Consider the following 23182-nt stretch of genomic DNA (forward strand, 5'->3'; position numbering starts at 1 on the left):
CTGACTTGAGCATTGAGTAGAGTTCTAGAATACGACCCTAAGTCTTATTCGAATCCGAGAAAATACGAACATCGCTTGTACACCTAGAGACAAAACGATCCCTGTGACATTTCGGACCATCAGTTTTCAGATTCGGAACTGGGGGTCTACTCTCGATCTCCGTCTGACATCCGTCCGAAACAATTACTGCCAAATAAGCATACGCGTGATGCGAATTATGCTTCATACTTGATACTTGTCTTTTAATTTTGTCGAATATTACTTATTTGACAGTCATTGTTTCGGACGGATGTCGGACGGAGATCGAGAGTAGACCCCCTGATGCGAATCGGACGAAGTGCGCAAATTAAAATATCAGAATATGATAGTGCAAAGGGTACCCCGTTTCGCTATATGTATCACAATAACTTTTTTAGAAAAAAAACCGACCTCAAAAGTTCGTGGAACGTGGGATCGTGCATCTATTTGCCAAGTTTTATTGAAATCGGTTACCGGAAAAAGCGCGAAACCGGATTCAACCCCTCGTTTACCACCCTTACAGGTGGAATATTTTCTTCAAATTTAAATGGGACCAATACAAACAAAAAACCAATACAAAGCAAAGCAACTTTCCAACAAAAAAAAGAATCTGTTTCTGTTCTTTTCACCAAAATCTCTTCATTAATGGTTCGCGTAACAATACATATTACACACACAAAAAAAAATACAGACCAGTTGAGAACCTTCTCCTTTTTGAAGTCGGTTAAAAAACCAACTACGGCCATGTAGTTTCCAAGCGTTTCTGTGTAGTTGACGCCTACTGCTTCTCCATAAAGAAGTATAAATAACATAATGGCTAAATTCAATGATTTACGTTGTATATTTTCAATTCCGATTTCTATTCTCACTCCTTCACTGTTCATGCGGTCAGGCTTTGGTATGCACTTCCTATTACTGTTCACGAAAGTAAATCGTTAGCTATTTTTAAAGTGAGAATTAAAGAGCATTATTTATCTCCTTTTTTGCCCCGCGGGGACAGAGCCGGGGTTATGTGGGACTGGGCTGAACCCTGAAGGGGAGCAGCCCGACCGCACTAAACCCCCGGAGTGTTCCTCCTCTCCGCTGTAGGTGGGGGTACGGGTACGCTGTTGCACTTGTCCGCGCCCCCACCAGCAGCTGGCCGCGCCCTGCGCAGCCCCTCCCCGAGAAGGGAGACACATCGGTCCCCCGACTCCGAATGTGAGGCTCGCCGAACACCAGACGAGCCTTCCATCCCGGGCCCCTTTATGCTGGGCAGTGAACTCCCCCGAGTCCGCTACCCAGGGGCCATGGGGGGCCAGGACAGCATCCACTCAACTGTGAAGTTCAGTGGCTGCTCCTCCAGCCCCCGCGGCGGATCTGATGACAGGCTCCGCCGCAACACCTAACGCGCTTCCGCGCGTACTCTCCGAAGAGAGTCCCTTGGAGCGCCCACCACGGGCCAACCGCCCACATTCGGCCGCGGAGGATAGGACGAGCGGCAACGACACACCGACACGTCTCCTCCCCCGCGGCCCCGCCGCCACTGCGTCGTCGAAAGCGGTGCAGCCCTGCCAGTGTCGCGGAGGATTATTTATCTCCTGTTCCATCCGTATCTTAGGTATTATATTATAAAATATGTATTTATCTAAGTATTTATACATTTTATAACAATTTGATATTATTATATTATTTTTATATTACATTTTCTTTTATTTTGTTGTGCACGTATGCCCGTTCTTTTAGTTATAGTGTCCTGTATTTAGGTCTGCAGGAAGAAATTTCTATTAGAAATAAGCACAACCTTTTGTTTTAATTTTCCTTGTATTCATTGTGACTTGTTGTAATTTTCCTGTACAATAAACTATTAAATAAATAAATAAGTAGAATTAATATGAACACTACTACGGCACAAAGAAAAGTAGTGATATTTTGTGCGCAGTACTTTTTAAGTACTGTCCATGAACGGGTTAATATTGTTTATTGATGTTAGTTTTTTTTGTCATTTTTTCACTTTCTGTGAATTAGCCTTAAAAACATTGAAATTACGAATAATTTCTATAGGCATGGCAAAAAATCTAATCGGTCATCTTTTTTAATGATTGATCCTTTTTTTCTGAGCTACGCAAAAAAATTTTGATTTGTATAAAAGATAATGATGATAGTTTTATGTTGGGCCTCAAAACTAAGACAAATGAGGATTAAAAATAACATTTAGATACTTATTTTTAAAACTAAGTAAATGTTGGTTGTATTTGTATACTAATATTATATTAATTGTAATATAATTTGACCTGAAAACAAAAGCAAGCAAATTGGCTTCTGGTTGCTTTATATTAACCTAACCTACTGAAAGGAGGGCGCAAACAAATAACCAAGATTTATTAGTTGATCAATATCAAAATATATACTGATTATAAATGTCGTCAATAGTTAAAAGAGCAATAATAAAACAAGAGGATCAAATATTATTTTAGAATACCAAATATTAATTTAGAAGGCTTAAACATATTGATAATCTACCTCGAATGCAGTTCATTTATAACGTATCCGTATATCAACTAATAGGGGAGAAGCACCAACTTAGAAGCTTCAGAACTTTAAATTTAACCTTAAAGTAGTCTTTATTTCAAGATCTATTCAAATTCTTCATATTCGAACCAAATATTTTAAGCTACGGTACGTTACTAACAACTACTAACTAAAACAGTTACTAACTGGGTGATAAATCTGTCATAGATTTCTCATAGATGGCGCTACGACTAAAAAGTCGTTGAAAGACCAAGTACAAAGACACGACGCAAGCACATAGAAAAATTCGTGAGGTCCGTTGGTTCGTTCCGTGGCTTAGTTGGTATAGCGTCTGGCACGGTATGCAAGAAGACGTCAGTTCGAATCCGACCGGATCGAAGGAATTTTTTCTGAGTGTTTTTTCTGAGTGTTCGATCTTTGTATTAATAATTATAACAAACTAGTGGAGTAATTTCACAAAAAATAATTGAATATCAATTCAATAAAAATTTAATTGATCTTATTGTTTTACCATTTTCTAAACTAGTCAGCTGATTTTTTGACAGTGGTGCCACTTTATAGTTAGCTATTAAAACATGAAATAAAAATGGATGGCACTATAGAAAAAAAAGAGATAGTCCACTATCCGGAATTAGGCAACTATCCGATATCATGGTGTATTTCCCCTATAGATAGACCAATGAATATAAAAAACTAATTTGTTTATTTAAAATAGTGCACATTTACAATAGATCAGTTATATCTTTGGGGATCAAATAATATTATCCTATTTCTATATTTTACAGTCAAAACAGGTTTATTAATCATCAGATGAATTAGTAAAACAACGCGTATAACTGATGACACGTTTAAGGGTTTAAAAGGTATTTATTATTGGTTCAAACGTTTGTGTTATTCGTTATTCATGTGGAAAATTATTATGTTGTGACTAGGATAGAAACGCAAATACTTCGATGGTTTATTCATATGGAAAAAAGATAGATGGGTTAATAGAACAACGGCATTTTATGTAAAGAGTGTGGGTTTAATATTTTAACTTGAAAAAAAACACAGCGCCCTGGTTTTTTCTAAATTAGTTTTTTTTTTTCAGAAAAAGTAAAATAGTAAGTAAAAAAGTAAAATAACAGAAATAAAAAAAACACTAACTTTTGTTTTAAGAATATATATGTGAATGTTTATATATATAACATGTTTATTAAAATCAATTACCATGATAATTATAACAAAAAATTAATCTTCATTTGTGATGTTACTAGTGTTACTACTGTTACAGGTGTTACCCACACTTGTAATGTCATCCAAAGTTTCTGTGTCTTCGTTTCCTTCATTCAAACCCTACCGAATAACTTTATATAAGCGGCTTGCTAATAATTCTATGTAAATGTTGCTGTATAAGGGATATGTGAGACGTGGAAAAAAAAATCAAAAAATAAATAAAATAAAATAACTAAGTAGTGTTTTTATCGGTAATTATCAAAGTAGCGATGCAACAGTAATCGACAGATTTAAAAAAAAAAGGTAAAATGTTAGAATCCCCGCATTTTCCCCACAATCCCTCAAAATGCTCAATGGAGTTGAAATTCTCTGCAATTTTGGGAAATTCGCCACAAATTGACAACACTATGAGTGTTGCCCATTTATTTTGAGCAATTTATCTATGAAGAATAATATTAACAACAAAAGAGGAAATGTAGTAAAAAAATACAATTGTCATATTGTCATATTTTTATTTTCATACTTTTAGAAAAAAACGTACTCCAGACAAAAAATGGTTCCTTTTCATGTTTTTTTTTTCACCTCAGAAAAAAAACGTTTTTTAACAACACTGTGGGTTTCCTTTCCCACGTGAGGAAAGGCGAATCTCGTTGTGGACATGTCAACCAGATTAGGAATATCGTTATAAAAGGTCAGGCTAAAAGCTACAGATACAAGTGTAACGAAAAGAGGGAGCGAAGGAGTACGTCAGGAAAGAATTGTTAAATATTTCGTTCTTATATCGTTCTTGCATTTTTTTTCTTTATGAATTCCGTTACTAACATTTCTATGCCTGTGTCGCTTTTTTGAAAGTCTATAATGGAGATCCAGAATAATAATATTAAGTAATAATACGTGCCAAACAACCACACAAATTGCTTGGTCTCTAACTAGGAAATTCCCTGTACTATGAGTACCAGAGTAACGGAAATCCCTCTGGGGTACTTCCCAGAATACCCAGACCAGAACCATTTCATTTCCCAGATTGGTCCTACCGGGAATCGAACCCATGACCTCTGCTTCCAGCTTCCACAATGTAAACCGTTAGTTCACGGAGGTCAATTTTATATTAAGATTACTAATTATATAAATATGAACGTTAACATATTTTAATTTAAATTAAATTAAAGACTTTGCAAAAGTTAGTAATTTTAAATAATTCTATTCTATATATTTTAAATAATTATATATAATTCTATGTTATAATTAATGAAAGGTATTTAATTAATAAATTAAATGCGTAACTAAATTATATTTTATATAAGTTAAGTAAACAGTTATTGTGAAATAATAATGTTAGTTATGCTATAGCTGCTAAGAATAATTTATGATTGAACCCGTATTTTGCATGTTTGGTGTAACTAACTGTAAATATAAGTAGTGAATTTTAATTAAATAAATAAATAAAAATTATTTCATAGAAGTCACCAACTTGTTGATCAAAGTGGACTGATGATCTGGTGAAGATTGCGTGAAGATAGCACAAGACCGGTCGTTGTGGCATTCTTTGGGAGAGGCCTATGTCCAGCAGTAGATGTCTTTTGGTTGAAATGATGATGACGATGAAGACTTATTGATCAAACTTGAGAATCTACCTGTATATAGTAAAACACACACACATGTCCAAATATAAGCTCATAATTTAATACCTACACGTTCGCTTTTTTAGTTTCTTTTGCCCCCAAAGGACCAGTGAACACGGAGCAATGCGTAATTTCCATCACGCACTCAAAAAGTTCGTTTCCTGTTTCTCCGAACTTCCTTATTCCACCGGGAATGATAAAAACCTATTAAAATAAAATAAAACGTGGCCCGAGCAAAAACTTTAAGACTGGTTAAAGCGTCTCTAGACGAATAAGGTACCTAAGAGAATTATTGTACTAAAAACTTGATAACGACAATCACGTGACCCACGCAACACATTTTATTTAAACGACGAAATGGTTTTCTACAACTACGCGACTGTTGCGCTGTAGACATGATTATGTGCTTCTGCATGATACCTTTTCATCAGGGTTTGAAATTATCAAAATATTTATTTTCTTTGCAAATTATTTATTTATATTATTTTTTATAGCCCCGCACTAGGGAACCCTGTATCGCGGGTGCCATGAACACACACATAGACAATCACAAATTACACCCAAACTAGAAGAGAAATAAATGTATTCGAACCCGGGACCTCTGCGTGGCAGTCCAGAAAGGTAACCACGGAGGCAGCAAAAGTTATTATTAGACAACAATGTAGAAGTATATTAGACAACATCACATACGTCGCTCTGATCCCAAAGTAAGTGACTGCAGCACTTGTGTTAAGGAAATCGGAAACAACGACGGTACCACAAACACCTATACCAGAGGCAGTAGTACAGATAAGTTAGTTTTCTATATTGACCCGGCCGAGGATCGAACCCTGGACCTCAGAGATGTGCAAGCCACCACGGAGGTCATCGTCTGATAACTATCCGATGTATATCCGATAATTGGTTACCTATCAGTAGTCCGAACTGACATTTTGCAGAAATAACGTTTGGTTGAAATTTCATAACCTCGAAAGTAATTTTGAGAGGAAATTTTTTTTTAAACCTAACTTAACGTAACCTTTTTTTATATTGAGGAAATTGCGTTACGCATTCCCGGCCGCTGAAAGACGGCGGGGATATGTGGGACTCTCTCCTGGGGACTATGTCGGTGCCCAAGAGCACATCCACTAAAAACCTCACGATGTTCCTGCGCGCACCTGGCGCCGGAGACGCGGGGTCCCTTTCAGATATTACCGCGACTCCGGTGGTACTGGTCCGCCTTTGGGCCCCCTACACCATCCCCCCCTTCATCAAGGGGGGCGACCTGCGGGCCTCCGTTGATGGGACGCAGACGGACGGCGAAGAGCCGTCGCGTGCGTCCTCTCCGCCGACGCCGAATGGAGTCCGAGAGGGCGCTGTCTTCGCGGACCCGTTCGGCCGACTCCTTCTGCGACATCAAACCATATAACCTAACCGAACTAATCGTGTCTTTGCGATAAACATTCAACATATCTTGAAAGAACAACTGTTTCGATAAATTCGGTTTTCGGTGTAATGAATATTCGAACAAACGTTATTTCAAACAAAAAAAAATCTCGACTTTGCGATAGGTTACCCCGATAATTAACCGTGCTGATTCATAGTTTTGACTCTTTTTTTTATATAAATGTAAGTACGCATTTGACCTCCATCTCACCTGATGGAAAATGACAATGAGGTTGATGATGACACCCAAATAATGCCTATTCACTCTCGCCTTGAAAAGGTCCAAGTTTTAACGTTCAGGGACCAAGTCAAGGACCAAGACAGGGAATTCCACTCCATAACCGTTCGCCATATAAATGTAGAAGCACTTTAATTTTGGACTAAAAATGACAAATAGTGAGAAAACTAAACGAAAAATAATCTTTGGGAGAAGTCTTTGGTTTGTGTCTTTTTTGAGATTGCCATTTCGATGCCTTACTTTCTCAAACTCGTATCTTATAAAGAGTGGTTATTCTGGAGATGGCAAAACGTTCTATTTATTTTAAATTTCTCATCAAGGGTGTTAATTTGGATGCTTTAGTTTAAGAATAGGAAAAGGCCAGTATGAGAATATGAAGGAAATGTTATGTGAAATCAGCCTGCAAAATTTGTATATTATACAATCCATTTTTTGCATTTTAGTAACTTTGTGTTTTAAGATACGAGTTTGAGAAAGTAAGCCGACGATTTGACACATTTGGATACGTCTCTGATATAAACACTTGTCACGACATTGCTATCGGTAGCATTTTGTTGTTCCAATTAATTGCATAAAAATCAAGATGATTTATCGTGTTAACTGTTTTGATCTTCGAATCCTGCTTTTTATGTAATCGCAGTTTTTTTTCTTCCTTTTAACATAAAGGAAACCAAGCATTCTGGGCCAAATTGTAATAAGTTGAGTTATAGTTTAAAGAAATGGTATATATAAATCTCTTAAATCTATAATTTTGAGTTTGTATTTGTTCTGTGTTTCCTAATGACCTTCAAGTTTACAAATGTATATTTTACAAATGTATAATCACAACCATCTATATAAAAAAAGCAATTGCACTGCAAACATCAGCTGTTAAGTAAAGGTTGTTGCATAAATTCAAATTCAAATTGCCATAATCCGCAAAATTTTCAGTAATGGTTTGGCAATATATTATAAAAAGCTATTAATTAATTGACACCACTTTGATCTTTTTTACATCTAGACCCAAAATTATATGAACGCGTATCCGTCTCCTTTCAGGAATTTTTTAAATAGCTACATGGTCAGTTTACATAGTCCTCTCACACAGGACCTGATTATTTAGTTAAATTATTGTAACAATCATCATCATCATCATCATCATCATTCAGCCATACGACGCCCACTGCTGGGCATAGGCCTCCCCCAACGATCTCCACGACGATCGGTCCTGCGCTGCCCGCATCCATCGGCTTCCCGCGACCTCCACCAGATCGTCGGTCCACCTGGTGGGGGGCCTACCCACTGAGCGTCGTCCGGTGCGCGGTCGCCATTGAAGAACCTTTCCGCCCCAACGGCCATCGGTTCTCCTAGCTATGTGCCCCGCCCACTGCCACTTCAGCTGAGCAATTCTTCGAGCTATGTCGGTTACCTTAGTTCTCCTACGGATTTCCTCATTTCTGATTCTATCACGCAGGGAAATATCGAGCATCGCTCTCTCCATTGCCCGCTGAGTGACCTTGAGCCTTCTTATGAGGCCTATAGTGAGGGACCACGTTTCTGATCCATATGTGATCACTGGCAACACACACTGGTCAAAGACTTTCGTCTTGAGACATTGAGGTAATTTGGACGCAAAGATTTTTTGGAGTTTCCCGAACGCTGCCCATCCGAGCTGGATTCGACGAGAGATCTCTTTCTCAAAGTTGGACTTACCTAACTGGACTGTCTGCCCCAGGTATACGTAATGGTCAACAACTTCGAGTGTAATGCTCCCAATTTTTACTGGAGCGGGTACAACATGGACATTCGACATGATCTTCGTCTTGTCCATGTTCATCTTAAGACCCACTCTTTGGGAAACACTACTGAGATCTTCGAGCATTGTGTTCAGGTCTCCCAAGGTCTCAGCCATAAGAACTATATCATCGGCAAATCGAAGGTGTGTTAGGTACTCGCCATTGATGTTGATGCCAAGTCCTTTCCAGTCCAGAAGCTTGAAAATATCCTCCAACGCAGCAGTGAACATCTTTGGAGATATCACATCTCCCTGTCTCACGCCTCGTTGCAGTTGGATAGGATTAGAGCTCTGATCCTGTAATCGGACTGACATAGTGGCATTTTTGTATAAGTACCTTAACACCTCTATATACCTATAGTCTATTTGGCACCTTTGGAGAGACTGCAGCACCGCCCAGGTCTCGATCGAATCAAAGGCCTTCTCATAGTCCACAAACGCTAAGCAAAGTGGCCGGTTATACTCCTCTGTCTTCTGTATAACCTGCCGCAGCGTATGGATGTGGTCTATGGTACTAAAACCCTTTCGGAAACCGGCTTGTTCGGGAGGTTGGAAGTCGTCAAACCTGCGAGCGAGACGATTCGTGATAACTCTCGAAAACAACTTATAGATATGGCTCAGAAGCGAGATTGGCCGATAGTTCTTCAAGAGTGTTTTATCACCCTTTTTGAAGAACAGAACGACCTCGCCTCTGCCCCATGCCTTCGGCGTTTGACCTTCGACGATGACAGAATTGAAAAGCTTCTGGAGGACTTTAAGTATCGGCTTGCCACCCGCTCTCAGAAGTTCTGTAGTGATTCCATCATCGCCCGCCGCTTTGTTGTTCTTGAGTTGTTTGAGAGCCACACTAATCTCATACAGGCTGACGTCCGGGATATCTTCGGTATAATGTCGGGTAAGCTTGGCTCTGGGGTCTCTAACCTCGCTTTCAACAGGTGCTTTCGTGGAGTATAGCTGTCGATAGAAACTCTCTATCTCCCTCAGGATTTCAGGCTTAGATGAAATGATGCTACCGTCATCAGTCTTTAGCTTCGTCAGTTGGCTTTGCCCAATAGACAGATCTCTCGCGAATACCTTGGAGCCTTTGTTCCGCTCAATGGCCTCTTTAATACGCTCTGTATTAAATTGGCGTATGTCGCTAGTCAAAGACTTCGATATCTGCCTATTTAGCCGCCTGTAGTGACTTGCATCCTCTGAGTTCTGTAGCCTCATTTCATTTCTATATTCCATGAGTTGAAGTGTTTTGTCGGAGAGTTTCTTTGTTCTGGTACGGTGGGTTTTGAAAAACTTGGACCCAACCGTACGGACAGTGTCCACCACCATGTTGTTTAGATCGTCCACATCTATGCAGTTTTCGAGGGCTTCGAAGCGGTTTTGAAGTTCGAGCTGAAAGCTCTCGGGGTTTTGGAGTTGTGCAGGTATTGGTCGGAGCGTAGACTCTATCAGTCGAGTTCTTTCCAGCCGGATATTGATATTCAATGTGCCTCGTACCAACCGGTGATCACTTCCTGTTTTAACGGTGTTGATCACAGAGACATCATTGAATATATGCTTTTTCGTCGACATGATAAAGTCAATCTCATTTTTTATTTTGCCGTCCGGACTCATCCAGGTCCACTTACGAGTTGGAGATTTCCTGAAAAAGGTGTTCATCGTATAGAGGTTCTCCTTTTCCATGAAATCAACCAACATCCGGCCTCTGGCGTTCCGCTGTCCAACTCCAAATTGCCCCACTCTCAGTTCATCACCGCAACGCTTTCCCAACTTTGCATTGAAGTCCCCCATAACAATCGTGTAGTGGGTTTTGTAGCTATGCATGGCTTTTGAGATCTCCTCATACATAGCCTCCACTTCGTCATCTGGGTGTGTCGAGGTCGGAGCATAAACCTGAATGACATTCAACGAATATCGTTTTGATATTCTGAGTATCAGGTATGCCACCCTGGTCGACACACTTCCGATGGAAATCACGTTGTTAACAAGGGACTTGTGGACAATAAACCCGACACCGCCAAGGGACTGTTGGTCGCCCTCCCGGTAGTACAGTAAGTTGCCGGAATTAAGGATTATCGAGTCCTCCCCCTCTCTTCGGACTTCAGATAGCCCAATGATATCCCAGCGTAACTTACTAATAGCTTCTTCCAATTCTGTGAGCTTTGCGTCGGTCCTCAATGTGCGCGTGTTGTAGGTTGCCAGGTCCAGTCGTCGTCGTTGATGGTAGCCGGGTCTCCCCCGGGGATTCTTCGCACCCCATGCCCTGTTTCCAAAGCCGCTACCGTGACTAGGAAGAGCAGGACTGCCGGGGACTAGGGGCCAATTCTTTGGTGTGTGTATCATAGGGGGGGTTGTGCCATAATCGCCACGCTTGGCAGGCGGGTTGGCGATCGCAGTTCTGGTCAAGATGGGTAGAAGACGCTGCTGCCCGTCTTCTTCTGACAATTTTTTCCTTAGTCGCCTTTTACGACACCCACAGGACAAGAAGGGGGTGGTGCTATTCTAGGCCGGCACCACACGGTTGTAACAAAAGTTATAATAATTTAATTTATTTTTTAACAGCAGTAGAGCTTCTTGTGAAAGATTTCGTCCAGGGAAGTACTGCCACCTTACTTATTTCTACCGCCAAGCAGTAATGTTAGCATTACTGCGTTCCGGTTTTGAAAGGTAAGGGTAATGGTGAAATTATAGGCACATGGGACTTATCAACTTACGTCTCAGAATGACGGACACAGTGGCAGTGCCTCTCAGATCTTTGCTATTTAAAGCTCTTGAGTAGCACTGCAAATGTTATGGACAGGCCAGTAGCTTACCTTCAGGCGTAAGACTTGTTCGTCCTGATACATGATATTATAAAAAAACTAAATAGAAATAAAAAGTTGTTGAAAACCAAATACAAAGATCTGACAACAAGCATATACAACAATTCGTGAGGTGTTCTGGTTCGTTCCGTGGCATAGCGTCTGGCACGATTTGCTAGGAGACGTCGATTTGCATCCGACCAGGTTGAACAGATTTTTTCTAAGTCTCCAATCTCGTATTATAATTATAACAAATTAGTGGAGTAATTTCACAGAAAATATATTGAATATATGGTGGTAAAACATTAATATTCAACAAAATAAAAATTGCAGTTAATAGCGACATCTCTAGCCAGAGCTGGTAACTGTAAAGGTAGGAACCTAACAGGGTGACGAAATACTTTCAAAGATTTCTCATAGATGGCTACGGCTAAAAAAGTCGTTGAAAACCAAATACAAGGATCCGGCAGCAAGCACATACAAAAATTCTTGAGGTTCGCTGGTTCGTTCCACGTCTTAGTTGGCATAGCTTCTGGCGTGGTTTGCTAAGAGACGGCGGTTCAAATCCGGTCGGATCGAAGAAATTTTTTCTAAGTTTTCGATCTTTGTATTAATAATTATAATAAATAGAAATAATCAATCAAATTAACTAAAAAATCAATAGCTACTAGTTTAACGCATAGGTCGTGTAATAAGACTTTCACTACGCAAGCAGAAAATTTTCTGAATAAATCCATTACGCCGTAACCTAAACGGTCATAATATAAACGGAGAAGCATAACCTAATCGTTCCCAATGTGCAATAGTTACAGCGGTAACTAGATATTAGTCGCCTAGGCAGTCAAATTGCGCCTCCACTTGATTATAATTAACTACGAGCCATGGCCACCGGCTGCCGGCTTAGAATCGGCTGCGAATTTATTGAATACAGGGTTGCTTCTTACTCGATTCAATATATTATATAGAAGTCATTTTATTCGTAAGGTTCAAATTACTATTGTTTATACTCAGCATAATTTTGTACGCTTTGTGTAATAAAGCCACATGTGCCCATATATTAAACGAGCTTTTATCACATAAGAGTCAAATAATACGAACTACATGAATCAAATTACCTATACCTAGATTCTTATGAAAGAACTCCTCCAGGGAAGTAGGGACCTACTCTACCGTATCAAACCAAACCACTGTATAGTCAAAAACACATTTTGAGAAAAAGCTGCGAGATAAAAGATTTTTCAGATTTTTGTAACTTTTGAGGTTAATAACATATAACTTACATTGTACATTAGATGTTGAAAAAATCCGTCTAGCCATTATAATTTTACTTTTGAAAATAAGTTATTTCTATTGAAAAACGAATAAATTTATTTTCCCTTGATAACAGTCAAAAGAGACTTGTTGATGAAATTATAGAACACTGTATTGAACCTTGCAGTGTTTTGGTTTGACACAATAATACTACCACCTAGTAGCAGTAGAGCTCCTTGTGAAAGAATTCGTCCTGGGTAGTAATGCCACCTTACTTATTTCTGCCGCCAAGCAGTAATGTTCTAAATTACTGTGTTCCGCTTTTGGAAGGGTAAGGGTGCTGGTGAAATTACAGGCACATGGGACTCGTCAACTTATGTCGCAGGGTGACGGGCGCAGCGGCAGTGCCCCTCAAATCTTTGCGATCTAAAGCTCTGAGTGGCACTGCAACTGTTATGGACAAGCGTGTAGCTTACCATCAGGCGCACGACTTGTTCGTACGGTCACTTGATATTATAAAAAAAACCTTACCTATTTTTACTGCCAAACAGTACAGTGACCATTACTGCGTCTCGGTGTTGAAGGGTACAAAAAGATTGATGAATGTAAAATGTAAGTGATGCAAGAGAAGATGACCAGGCCCTCTCGTTCTCCGTCAGTCATCCGTCCGAACCAATTACTGTCATTTAAGTAATACCAGACCAAATTAAAAGATGTGTGATGCGAATGAACCTTCATACTTGACATTATCTTTTAGTATTACTTATTTGACAGTGATTGTTTCGAAGTTGTCCGTGAATATGTCTACCTCGGGCAAACCCTGCAACTAGGCAGAGACAACTTCGAGCGTGAAATAGCTAGGAGAGTGCAGCTGGATTGGGCAGCATTTGGGAAACTGCATCATGTCTTCTCGTCACCACTCCCGCAGTGCCTGAAGACCAGGGTTTACAACCAATGCGTCCTACCGATCATGACTTACGGAGCCGAGACGTGGAATATGACGGTCAAATTGGCTCACAAACTACACGTCGCTCAGCGAGCTAAGGAAAGGTCTATCCTCGGTATCACGTTAAGGAACAAAGTTATCCAGCTAATAAGACTAAAGTTGTGGACATCGTCCAGAAATGTAGCAAGCTGAAGTGGCAGTGGGCTGGCCACATCTGTCGCAGAACCGATGAGCAATGGAGAAGACGGTTTCTCGAGTGGAGATTACGTCACTCATATCGCTTAAGACAGTACCTGATACCTGTAAGAAATAAATACGAAAGTTTTCAAAAATTTATAAGAAAACTGGAAACATTATAATCCGCAGGCTTATTACCGATCTTTAGCGACCAGTCGTTTTAGCAATAGTTGCACGATTATCACTGTCAAAACATAAATTCGTATTACGGAACGAACAATTGCGACCAGTCGACTACAGCGCCTCCCGCGAGCAACTAATAAACTAAAACTGCATGAAAATGCTTTGACAGAAAGCGACCGGTTGCTTTTTCGTATTACCGAACCGTAATACCAACTTAGCAATCGCAACTGGTAGCAATCGCGTTGCTATTGTACAATTAACAACCGGTTGCTAAAGTTCGGTAATAAGCCTGCCGAATCGAACGTCAAACTGACGTATTCGAACCGTAAACACAAAGGATGTAATTAAAATTATATTTATTATGGACAATTACTAATAAACATCAAAAATCTTAACCTTTTTGTTTCCTAACTTTTTTTCTGAAGAACTCTAGCAGACGGCCTTGCTACGCCACCGGATGAATACTGTGCACTACATTACGTGCGCTACAGTATTTGCGTCGATTAAGAGAGACCATGTGGCGGCTAAAGACGCTATTGTAAAATACATTTACAACGTTATTGATGTTTCCTTATTGCAATTTTTTGATAATATCAAGTGACAAGAAGTACAAGTCGTGCGCCTGGTGATAAACGAGAATAAATCCATAACAATTGCAGTGCCACTCAGAGCCTTACATCGCAAAGATCTAAAGAGCACTACCACTTCGCCCGTCAGCCTGAGTCATAAGTTGACAAGTCTCATGTGCCTGTAATTTGTGTACCATCTGCCTATTTACCGGTTCATAAAAATGTTGAAAATGCTCAGCGACAACCCTTGTCGGACACAAGCGCTTCTCACAATCACAGTCGCTAATGCCGGCAACCTGACGTAATTCTAAGTACCAACCTGAGCGTGGTAAATAATAAAATATCTATGATTTATTAGCCAACTTGCTATCTGCTTGCTTTTTATGAAATTCAATCCTATTATCTGTTCAATTTGTATATTAATTAATTGGTTAAGTCAGCAATAATTAATGAAAATTAACCTGTAAACAAAATTCTTCGCAAAAATCTCGTATTTATACAATTGTCGGACGTGTTTTATAAATATACAATAATATGTCAAGTCAAAGTAAAGTAGGCAAAGATAACGAAAGTATAACTGTGTACCATCTACAATCGTGATAAATTGTTATTGTTCATAATCTCTCTTTAAAGAAAGTATTGTGAAATTAAAGCAAGAATCCAAAAAAAACTAACAGAATTTTCTTATAAATCACCGACACTGAACAAGTCTGCGGTACAAACTTTTGCATGACATTTGCGTACAACGACGAAATCAACTGAAAGTCTGTAGTAAAGGTGACAGGAAGCGGGGTGCAGCAGAGCGTGGCGAGCGAGCTGACTCAGCCCACTGAACACCACTAACACTGACACTCGAATATCTATAATTTTATGCAGACAATAAATACTTAGCAAGATTTGCTGCACCGTAACCTGAGAACTGAATATTCGTTACGCAGAGAGCATGAAAACTTGAAGTTCTTCTGAAAATGTGGTCAATTTCGTAGCCGCTTCACCTTAACAAAATTAAAATTCTCCTTCGTTAAACAATGGTAGAGGTGAAGCCGCGAGTACGCGATTTGGCACATTGCGCCCGGGAGCGGAGCGAAGCACGGTATAATTACGTAGGTACCAACGAAATGTGAGCTGTCGTTTAAATCTTGCACTGCTTAAATTTGAAGCGAACTCCACTGGGGCTGTATTAATTTAATTTTGTTGGTAGCCGTGCCGCATGAAATTGAAATAATTTCCTGTTTAGATGCAGATAAAAATTATACGGCAACTTCACAGGGCTGAAAGCAACAAGTCACAATATCAAAAACGTAGATAAAATAAAGTTAACAAATTGTAAAAGAAACACGCTATAGAATACTCGCAGAAGTTCAATTCAAAAGACCATTAATGCCAACCACTACCATCTGAGTAAAGCGAAACACAATTCCTCGATATTCATGCACATTCAATACGAATGTAGCAAATATAACGGGACTTTCATTTATGCAAGGGCAGGCTCTCCACGCCCGAACGCATTAGACTACCAAAGCCGAACAATTTAATGACGATTGACTATTCATACCACATCCGAGCGGTTGACCGCTTTGCTACTCTTGATTTAAAGTCTAATTATTCTGCGATCTCAGCCGTGGCGGACGGCGGCGGGGTACATAATGAGCGGGACAAAGGACAAAATGTTGCAATTGCATTTAGCCGTCAGAAAAACAGCATACACTGGCAAAAATAATTAAGAGTATTAGTAAAGTCGCCCGGCAAGTGGCGCGCACTAAATACTGTTAAATACCCACCTACATTTATTGGCGTAGGGGCTGCAGAGGCCAGCATAATAAAGGAGACAATTGCGCCTTTTAAAACACAGGCACAGGGCGCTTTTGTTTACAAAATGGTGCTTTAGAATTCGAATCGGGCTCAGAAGGGTAAACAATGTCGAATTACGGAAATTTCTATCCGTTGTAATATCAAAACATTCATTTATATTCCTCCGAATTTCGCAATACAATTTGATAATTAAAGTTGTTTAATGGAAATCCTTTCTACGAGAAGTCGTACCAAATCTCCATTTGAAGTCGGCGATTTGAATATAATTCTTGCTAGTGAATAGATTCCCATCCGTCTATCAGTCTACTTCACTCGCCAGTTGACATGTCTATAGCGAGGGAAACTCAGGTTGAGTGCTGCTACGATCGGAACCCTATAGTTACCAATTCCTGATGCATCATTTGTTGGCTGTCACAGAGACACTTGACGACGGTCCGTCCATGGACGGAGTCCAACCGTAAAAAAGATAATCCTCCAATTAAATTGAACCACTGCCCGTGAAATTGTTTACCTTTTAAGGTAGGATTTTGTTTAGTTTTTTTTTTTCTTGAAAAGGGGTGAAGTATGCGACTCTGGACATTCGCATAAATTTAATTCATGCGCGTGGATAATAACTCTACTTACTCAGAGCTGCCACTTTGCACTTTTCAATCCAAGTACAATAATTCCAGCTCGAATTCGAAACTTACAACAACCACATACTTTTGTCCCATATTCAATTAAACTCGTAACCCAGTTGCCTAGAAACCCAAAAAATATCTCAAAGAAGTAAAATCAATTAATCCATCAAGACCGTCAAACAGTCTCAGATTGTCTTTGAAGGCAAGGCGATTCATCAAGACGACGTGTGTCGGCCGACCGGGCCGACCGGGCTTACACAACAATAGCCGGCGGTGGCGGTAATCTACCACTGCGTCAGCACACGCGTTCAAATTGTGGTAATCCTCTCGTTTCAGAATATACATTCAATATTGTAGTGCTATGTATTTCGTCACATTTTCAAATCATTTTCGTTGCGGTTGGATTAGAATTATATTATAGTCTTAATATTGGAGTGTTCGTAAAACCAGCCAGCATTTTTTTTTTACAATATCAAGTGACGGGACAAACAAGTCGCGCGTCTGATGGTAGGATACACGCCTGTCAATAACAATAGTAGTGCCATTCTGATCTGATCTGATTGAGATCTGAGGGGCTCGGCCACTGCGCCCGACACCCTGAGACATGAGTTAATAAGTCCCATGTGCCTGTAATTTCACCAGCACGGAACACAGTAATGCTAATATTACTGCCTGGCGGCAGAAATAGGTAAGGTGGCAGTACTTCCCTGGACGAACTCTTTTACAAAGAGCTCTACTATTACTAAATTATAATAATATTACCTAACGTGAAGGACTTTAACCTAACGATAGATCTAAGAAATCTGTATTCATTTCTTTATTGTACCGCGATAACCAAATCGCTAGCCTAGTGTGAAAATTGATAAATTCCTTCTTTTTTATAGTAGTTGCGGCTATGGTTTTATTTTAGTCGGTTTTCGACGTGTTATAGGGACGCTATTCATCGTGGAAGATAACTTTTGAACGAGTTTAATCGCTGTTAATAATAAGAAAGCTCGAATGTAGCGACGTCAACGCGAAGCACTTGGCAACGTCGTACATTGCTGGCGGACGCCCAACCCTTCGCGAAGAGAACGACACGGAGTGGTCGCACCGTTTACCGCCTTCATTTGGCACCAGCGGTCACATGCTAATGCTACTATTATTATTTTTTTTCAATAATTTTACTCTCTTTTGAACATATTACTCATCAATTTCATGACTGATAAGTGATGACATAAAGAATGTGAAATTAAATTGCAATAAAAGAGTATCCAAAAAATCTTGAATTGTTACAAGGAAAACGATTATTGAAAGTACACAGCAGTGTTTTTCTATATTTCACATACTGGTAGGCAGTTCCATACGATCCGTGTTTTTACAGATTTTCTCACACAACTGATGATCAGCGACACCACGCACCGGCCCTGTCCAATAGATATTTATAAATTTAATAAATAAATATTTAAATATTAGACAACATCACATACGTTGCTCCCATCCAACCAACACCAAGTAACTAAAACACTTGTGTTATGGAAATCGGAGAAACAGCGACGTTACCACAGACACTCGAAACAATATTGAAAAGTTAGTTTCTACATTTACCCGGCCGGGGATCGAACCCGGAACCTCAGAGATCGCGACACAACAGATAATATAATAAATACTAAAAGGCGACACCATGAAAACCGGCGTGCAACTCACTCGACCACGGAGGTGGTCATAAACAAATTATAAGAAAGCCAATCCATCGCCGCGTACTAGCCCCGCTTATTTTTCACTATGTATTGAAAAATGCAAAGCTACAGACACCGGTCAGGTCTGCGTTCGGACGAATAGAGTATAATACCTAGAATAGAGTATCCTTAGTGCGCGGGTGCGAACTCGTACGAGGTGATCGGACAATTCACCGTTCATGGGAAACCGCCTTAATACGGCAATCACACACTGAATTTTCCGGTTCTAAGATCTGTTATCTCGTTTTTAAAAGGACCCAGTACTATTACTAGGCTTCGGGGCATTATACAGGGTGTAAACGTTAAATGCGCCCAGGCGATTATTCTGTAAATATTAAGTGATATAAAAAACCTTCATACCAATATCGAAAATACGTTTTTTTTTTCATACAACCGACGTTTCAGGCCCTTTACAGGTCGCATGGTCACTTTTAAACTACTTTATCTACTTTACTTTGATAAAGGGGCCCGAAACGTCGGTTTGTTTGAAAAAACAAATATACGCGATTTAAATCCGGAAAAATAGTGTCATTTCCTATGTGTAACAATTGCGAAAACCTAAGAATCTCGATAAAAACTAGTAATATTCAAAATTTTAACGTCAAACTCCCAGTCATTTAACATGATATTCGTAGGAAGGATTTAGTTTCGAACAACTACTTTGAATACAAAATTTTGTACTTACTTAAAAATAAATATCACTTTGTTTTTTTCGATTAATAGCTTATTACTTTAATTTATGGCAGTTTCGTTATCTGTACACTTATAGTTACCTCTTGAAGTAAATCAACTAAAGCCTCTACGAATGTTATATTAAATGTATAGTAGTAGATGGTAGAGTTTAACGTTAAAATTTTGGATATTTCTAGTTATATTTTTAAAAAGTTATTGATGCCGTTTTACTCATTATGTAACGTACTTTTTATATCAGTTTTTTGTATCTCATATATTTATGGAATAATCGCCAGGGCACATTTAACAATTACACCCTGTATATAAAGTGATGATGGCATATTTCAGTCATCTATCATTATTTGACATTACAATATCATTATTTGACATTACAATTTTCTCGCCCATCAATTCACCACTGCAATTAAAAGTTTACCGTTACATAAGGTTACACAGTAACTTATATGTTTGATTATCGAATATTTTTGTTATAAATGTCGGTATCAAAACATAATAACCGTACTATGTAATCTATACTATAGTATTTTAGTAAGTAGTTTATAAACTAAGCCATTAAAAGTTTACCCAGTTGTTACTGAAACATAAAAATCTTTCCAATTTATTTTATTTTCTGAATACTGTCCGATTATAGTATAAAAGTCATGAGAAAAATAATGAAAAAAATCGAGAAGTTTTGGAAAAGCCGGAAAATGGTATTCTTTTTAAAGAACAGTAGAAATTTGAGCTACTATTACTGGGTATATGAATACTACTCTACTACTACCTTACACGCCTACTCTTACACTGAAATTGCTATTGGATTGAATGAAAAACGATTGACTTTATATTTTTTTATTAGAAATAAAATAAACGAATAAGTTTTTATATTGAATATTATATAAAAACAAAAAAAAAATATCCCCCTGTTTGAAAACAGTCGTTCGGATGCAAAGTGATTTTACACTGTGTACAAAGAATTTTGCATTCTTGTAAAGAATGTTGCGTCTTGTCTATTTATGCCTGTAACCTTAGAGGATGGAAAAAAATAAAGTTATAACTTATCATGCCCGTTATTGTCAAAGCGAGATTCTTCATGTAATTTCTTCGAGGCAAATGCCAAATTTACGATTGTCGCTCTTTTTGGAGCTCTCCATTATACCTGTCGCTACGGCTCGACAAAAGCTAAGGTAATTGTAGTAGCAGTAGACCTCCTTGAGCAAGAGTTCGTTCAGGAAAGTAGAAGTTCTGGTCTTGAAGGGTAAAGGTTTTGGTGAAATTATAGGTAAATGGACTTTCAAACATACGTGTCAGGTGATGGGCGTAGTGGCAGTGCCTCTCAAATGGCACTGCAACTGTTATGGACAGGCGTGTCGCTTATCACCAGGCCCACGACTATTTGTCCCGTTAGAACGAAAAACACGTGCAGGTAAGTGACAAGCCTGTCCATAACAATTGCACTGCCGTCTAGGGGGCACTGCCACTGCGCCCCTCACCCTCACCTCACCTCACCCCTCAATAATTTCATTCAAAGTCAACCCCTGAGCAGCGTGCGGTTAGGTATTAATGTGGTGGTAGTGCTTGTCTGACAATGTAGTGTGTGGTGTTGTATGCAGCAAATACCAACCGCCTGCTGTGCATGAAATTATGGTAAAGTTAAGATAAAAAATATAAACTACCCCGTAACCCTAACGGTGACACCCCAAGAGTCGTCCCAACGAATTTATCTAATAGTGTAGCCCGACAACCTAACGGTGTAACTAACCTAACCATAAATATATAGATGGAGAAATATACATGCAAGATATGAACGGGAAGTCTGTCACCATGAGACCTAAGGTGATAAACGGAAGGTTGGAAGGAGGTAAACACGTCGTGCAATGTGTACTGGAATGGTATTCTCACTGCCGGTCAAGCAGACTCACAAAACCGATCTATTGATGGCTAAAGGTGTATTGGCCACAGTGAGAGGAGTAGCGGGTAGTACTAAGCAGGATGATGAGTTTGATGAGTTAAAATCAGATGGTAGTGGATAACTGAGTATATTTACAAATCTTATTACTATGCCGAAGCATCAAACACATGCAATAAAAATATCAATAACTTACCTTTTATTAGCCATCCTGTTTTTTATCTAAATTCTCCAACAATAGTACACAATACAGTATTTCACAAATACTGCTCAAATACTAATTAGTCAAATGGCTAACTCCTGACTTAACGGTCAACACTAAAAATATTTTTTAACCTACCCTCAATCAACGCCAATTTTTTTTCTTGAGGTGTTCCTTTAAAAGTGAGCTAGTAAGTAACAAGTGGGTTAACCACGGGTTATAATTGGTTAACCATATAAATACATGGTTAAATGTTTTTACCGGGTTAAAAAGTTTCTCGATAACAATTACATTCTGTGAAACTGAAATAATTCCGAAGCTAGACGTAAGCTGGGTAACTCCACCCCTATATTAGGGATGTTCCAAGGATTCGCAAGAAGCGTTTCGCTTCCACATTTATATGGCGAACGGCTATGGTCAATGGCTATGGAGTAAAATTCCTTGCCCGTAGACCCTGAACGGAACTTGGGCCATTTCAAAGCGAGAGTGAATCGGCATTTGAAATAAATAAATAAAGCTTTTACTTTTATTACTTTTATTATTGTCGACTTGTTTTATATTTGAAGCTATCAGCGCAAAAGTGGTGTAACCCACATTCATTTTCTTGTTACAACATTGCTTTAAATGATGCTAAAGTACATAATTATTTTATATTTGGGTGCAATTTTCATGTATATGAAATAATATAATATAATTATATATTCTTTTTATAAATGAAAATGGCATCGAAATATTAAATAATTATATGTATTTTAGTAATATTAAAAGAAATATTGTAAAATAAATGATGATACCCACCCATAGATGTATATATCTACGGTTACACCGCTTTTGCGTTGATAGTTACGAAAATATGTACTCGTAATAATATAATATAAAAATAAATGTGTATAATATAAAAATAATATAATATAAAAAAAATAACCATACAAGAATATTTTTTTATGAAACCAAGTGACGGAACGAACATTTCGTGCGCCTGGTGATAAGCGACACACCTGTGCACAGCTGAGCTTTAAATCGCAAATATCTGAAGGGCACTTGCAATCACCCATCACCCCGAGACATAAATTGACTTGATGACTTGATGACATTCACAGTCCCATGTGCCTGTAATTTCACCAGCATCCTTATACTTCGAAATCGGAACGCAGTAATGCTCACGTTACTGTTTGTACTCTTTCACAAACTGTACTGCTACTAAAGGTTAGAAGTAATGTAAATGGTCAAGAAACTACTGAAAAGTCGTACCATATTCACCGCAATATGCCTTGCGCAATCACAAGAAATAGAAATAGTTAAGGTGGCAGTAACTCCTTGGCCACTTATAGTTGATTGTGCCGTATACGTTATATTATTACTCATTCAATTGTGATAAGTCTCTTGACTTACCGAGCCCACGTCCGCAAACGTTTCAGAAGTAATAGGGGTTAAAGTATGAAATTGCCGATTTGTTCTGAAAATCTAAATTGTTTAGGAATGAAACTATTTTTCCGGATTTAAATCGCGTATATTTGTTTTTTCA

The 23182-nt window shown here is 38.9% G+C and overlaps 1 protein-coding gene across 1 annotated transcript in view; it reads right to left on the bottom strand.

The window, feature by feature from the left end:
• The window catches only part of LOC113237075 (uncharacterized protein K02A2.6-like), a 4836-nt gene extending 4375 nt beyond the window's left edge, over positions 1 to 461 (bottom strand). Inside the window, exon 1 of the mRNA XM_026473335.1 lies at positions 430 to 461. Coding sequence (XP_026329120.1) covers positions 430 to 461 — 32 coding nt within the window. The remainder of the gene's footprint in view (positions 1 to 429) is intronic.
• Positions 462 to 23182: the final 22721 nt, after the last annotated feature.

This window comes from Hyposmocoma kahamanoa, unplaced genomic scaffold, assembly GCF_003589595.1.
Source record: "Hyposmocoma kahamanoa isolate Upper Pololo Valley unplaced genomic scaffold, ASM358959v1 93, whole genome shotgun sequence".
Taxonomy (NCBI): domain Eukaryota; kingdom Metazoa; phylum Arthropoda; class Insecta; order Lepidoptera; family Cosmopterigidae; genus Hyposmocoma; species Hyposmocoma kahamanoa.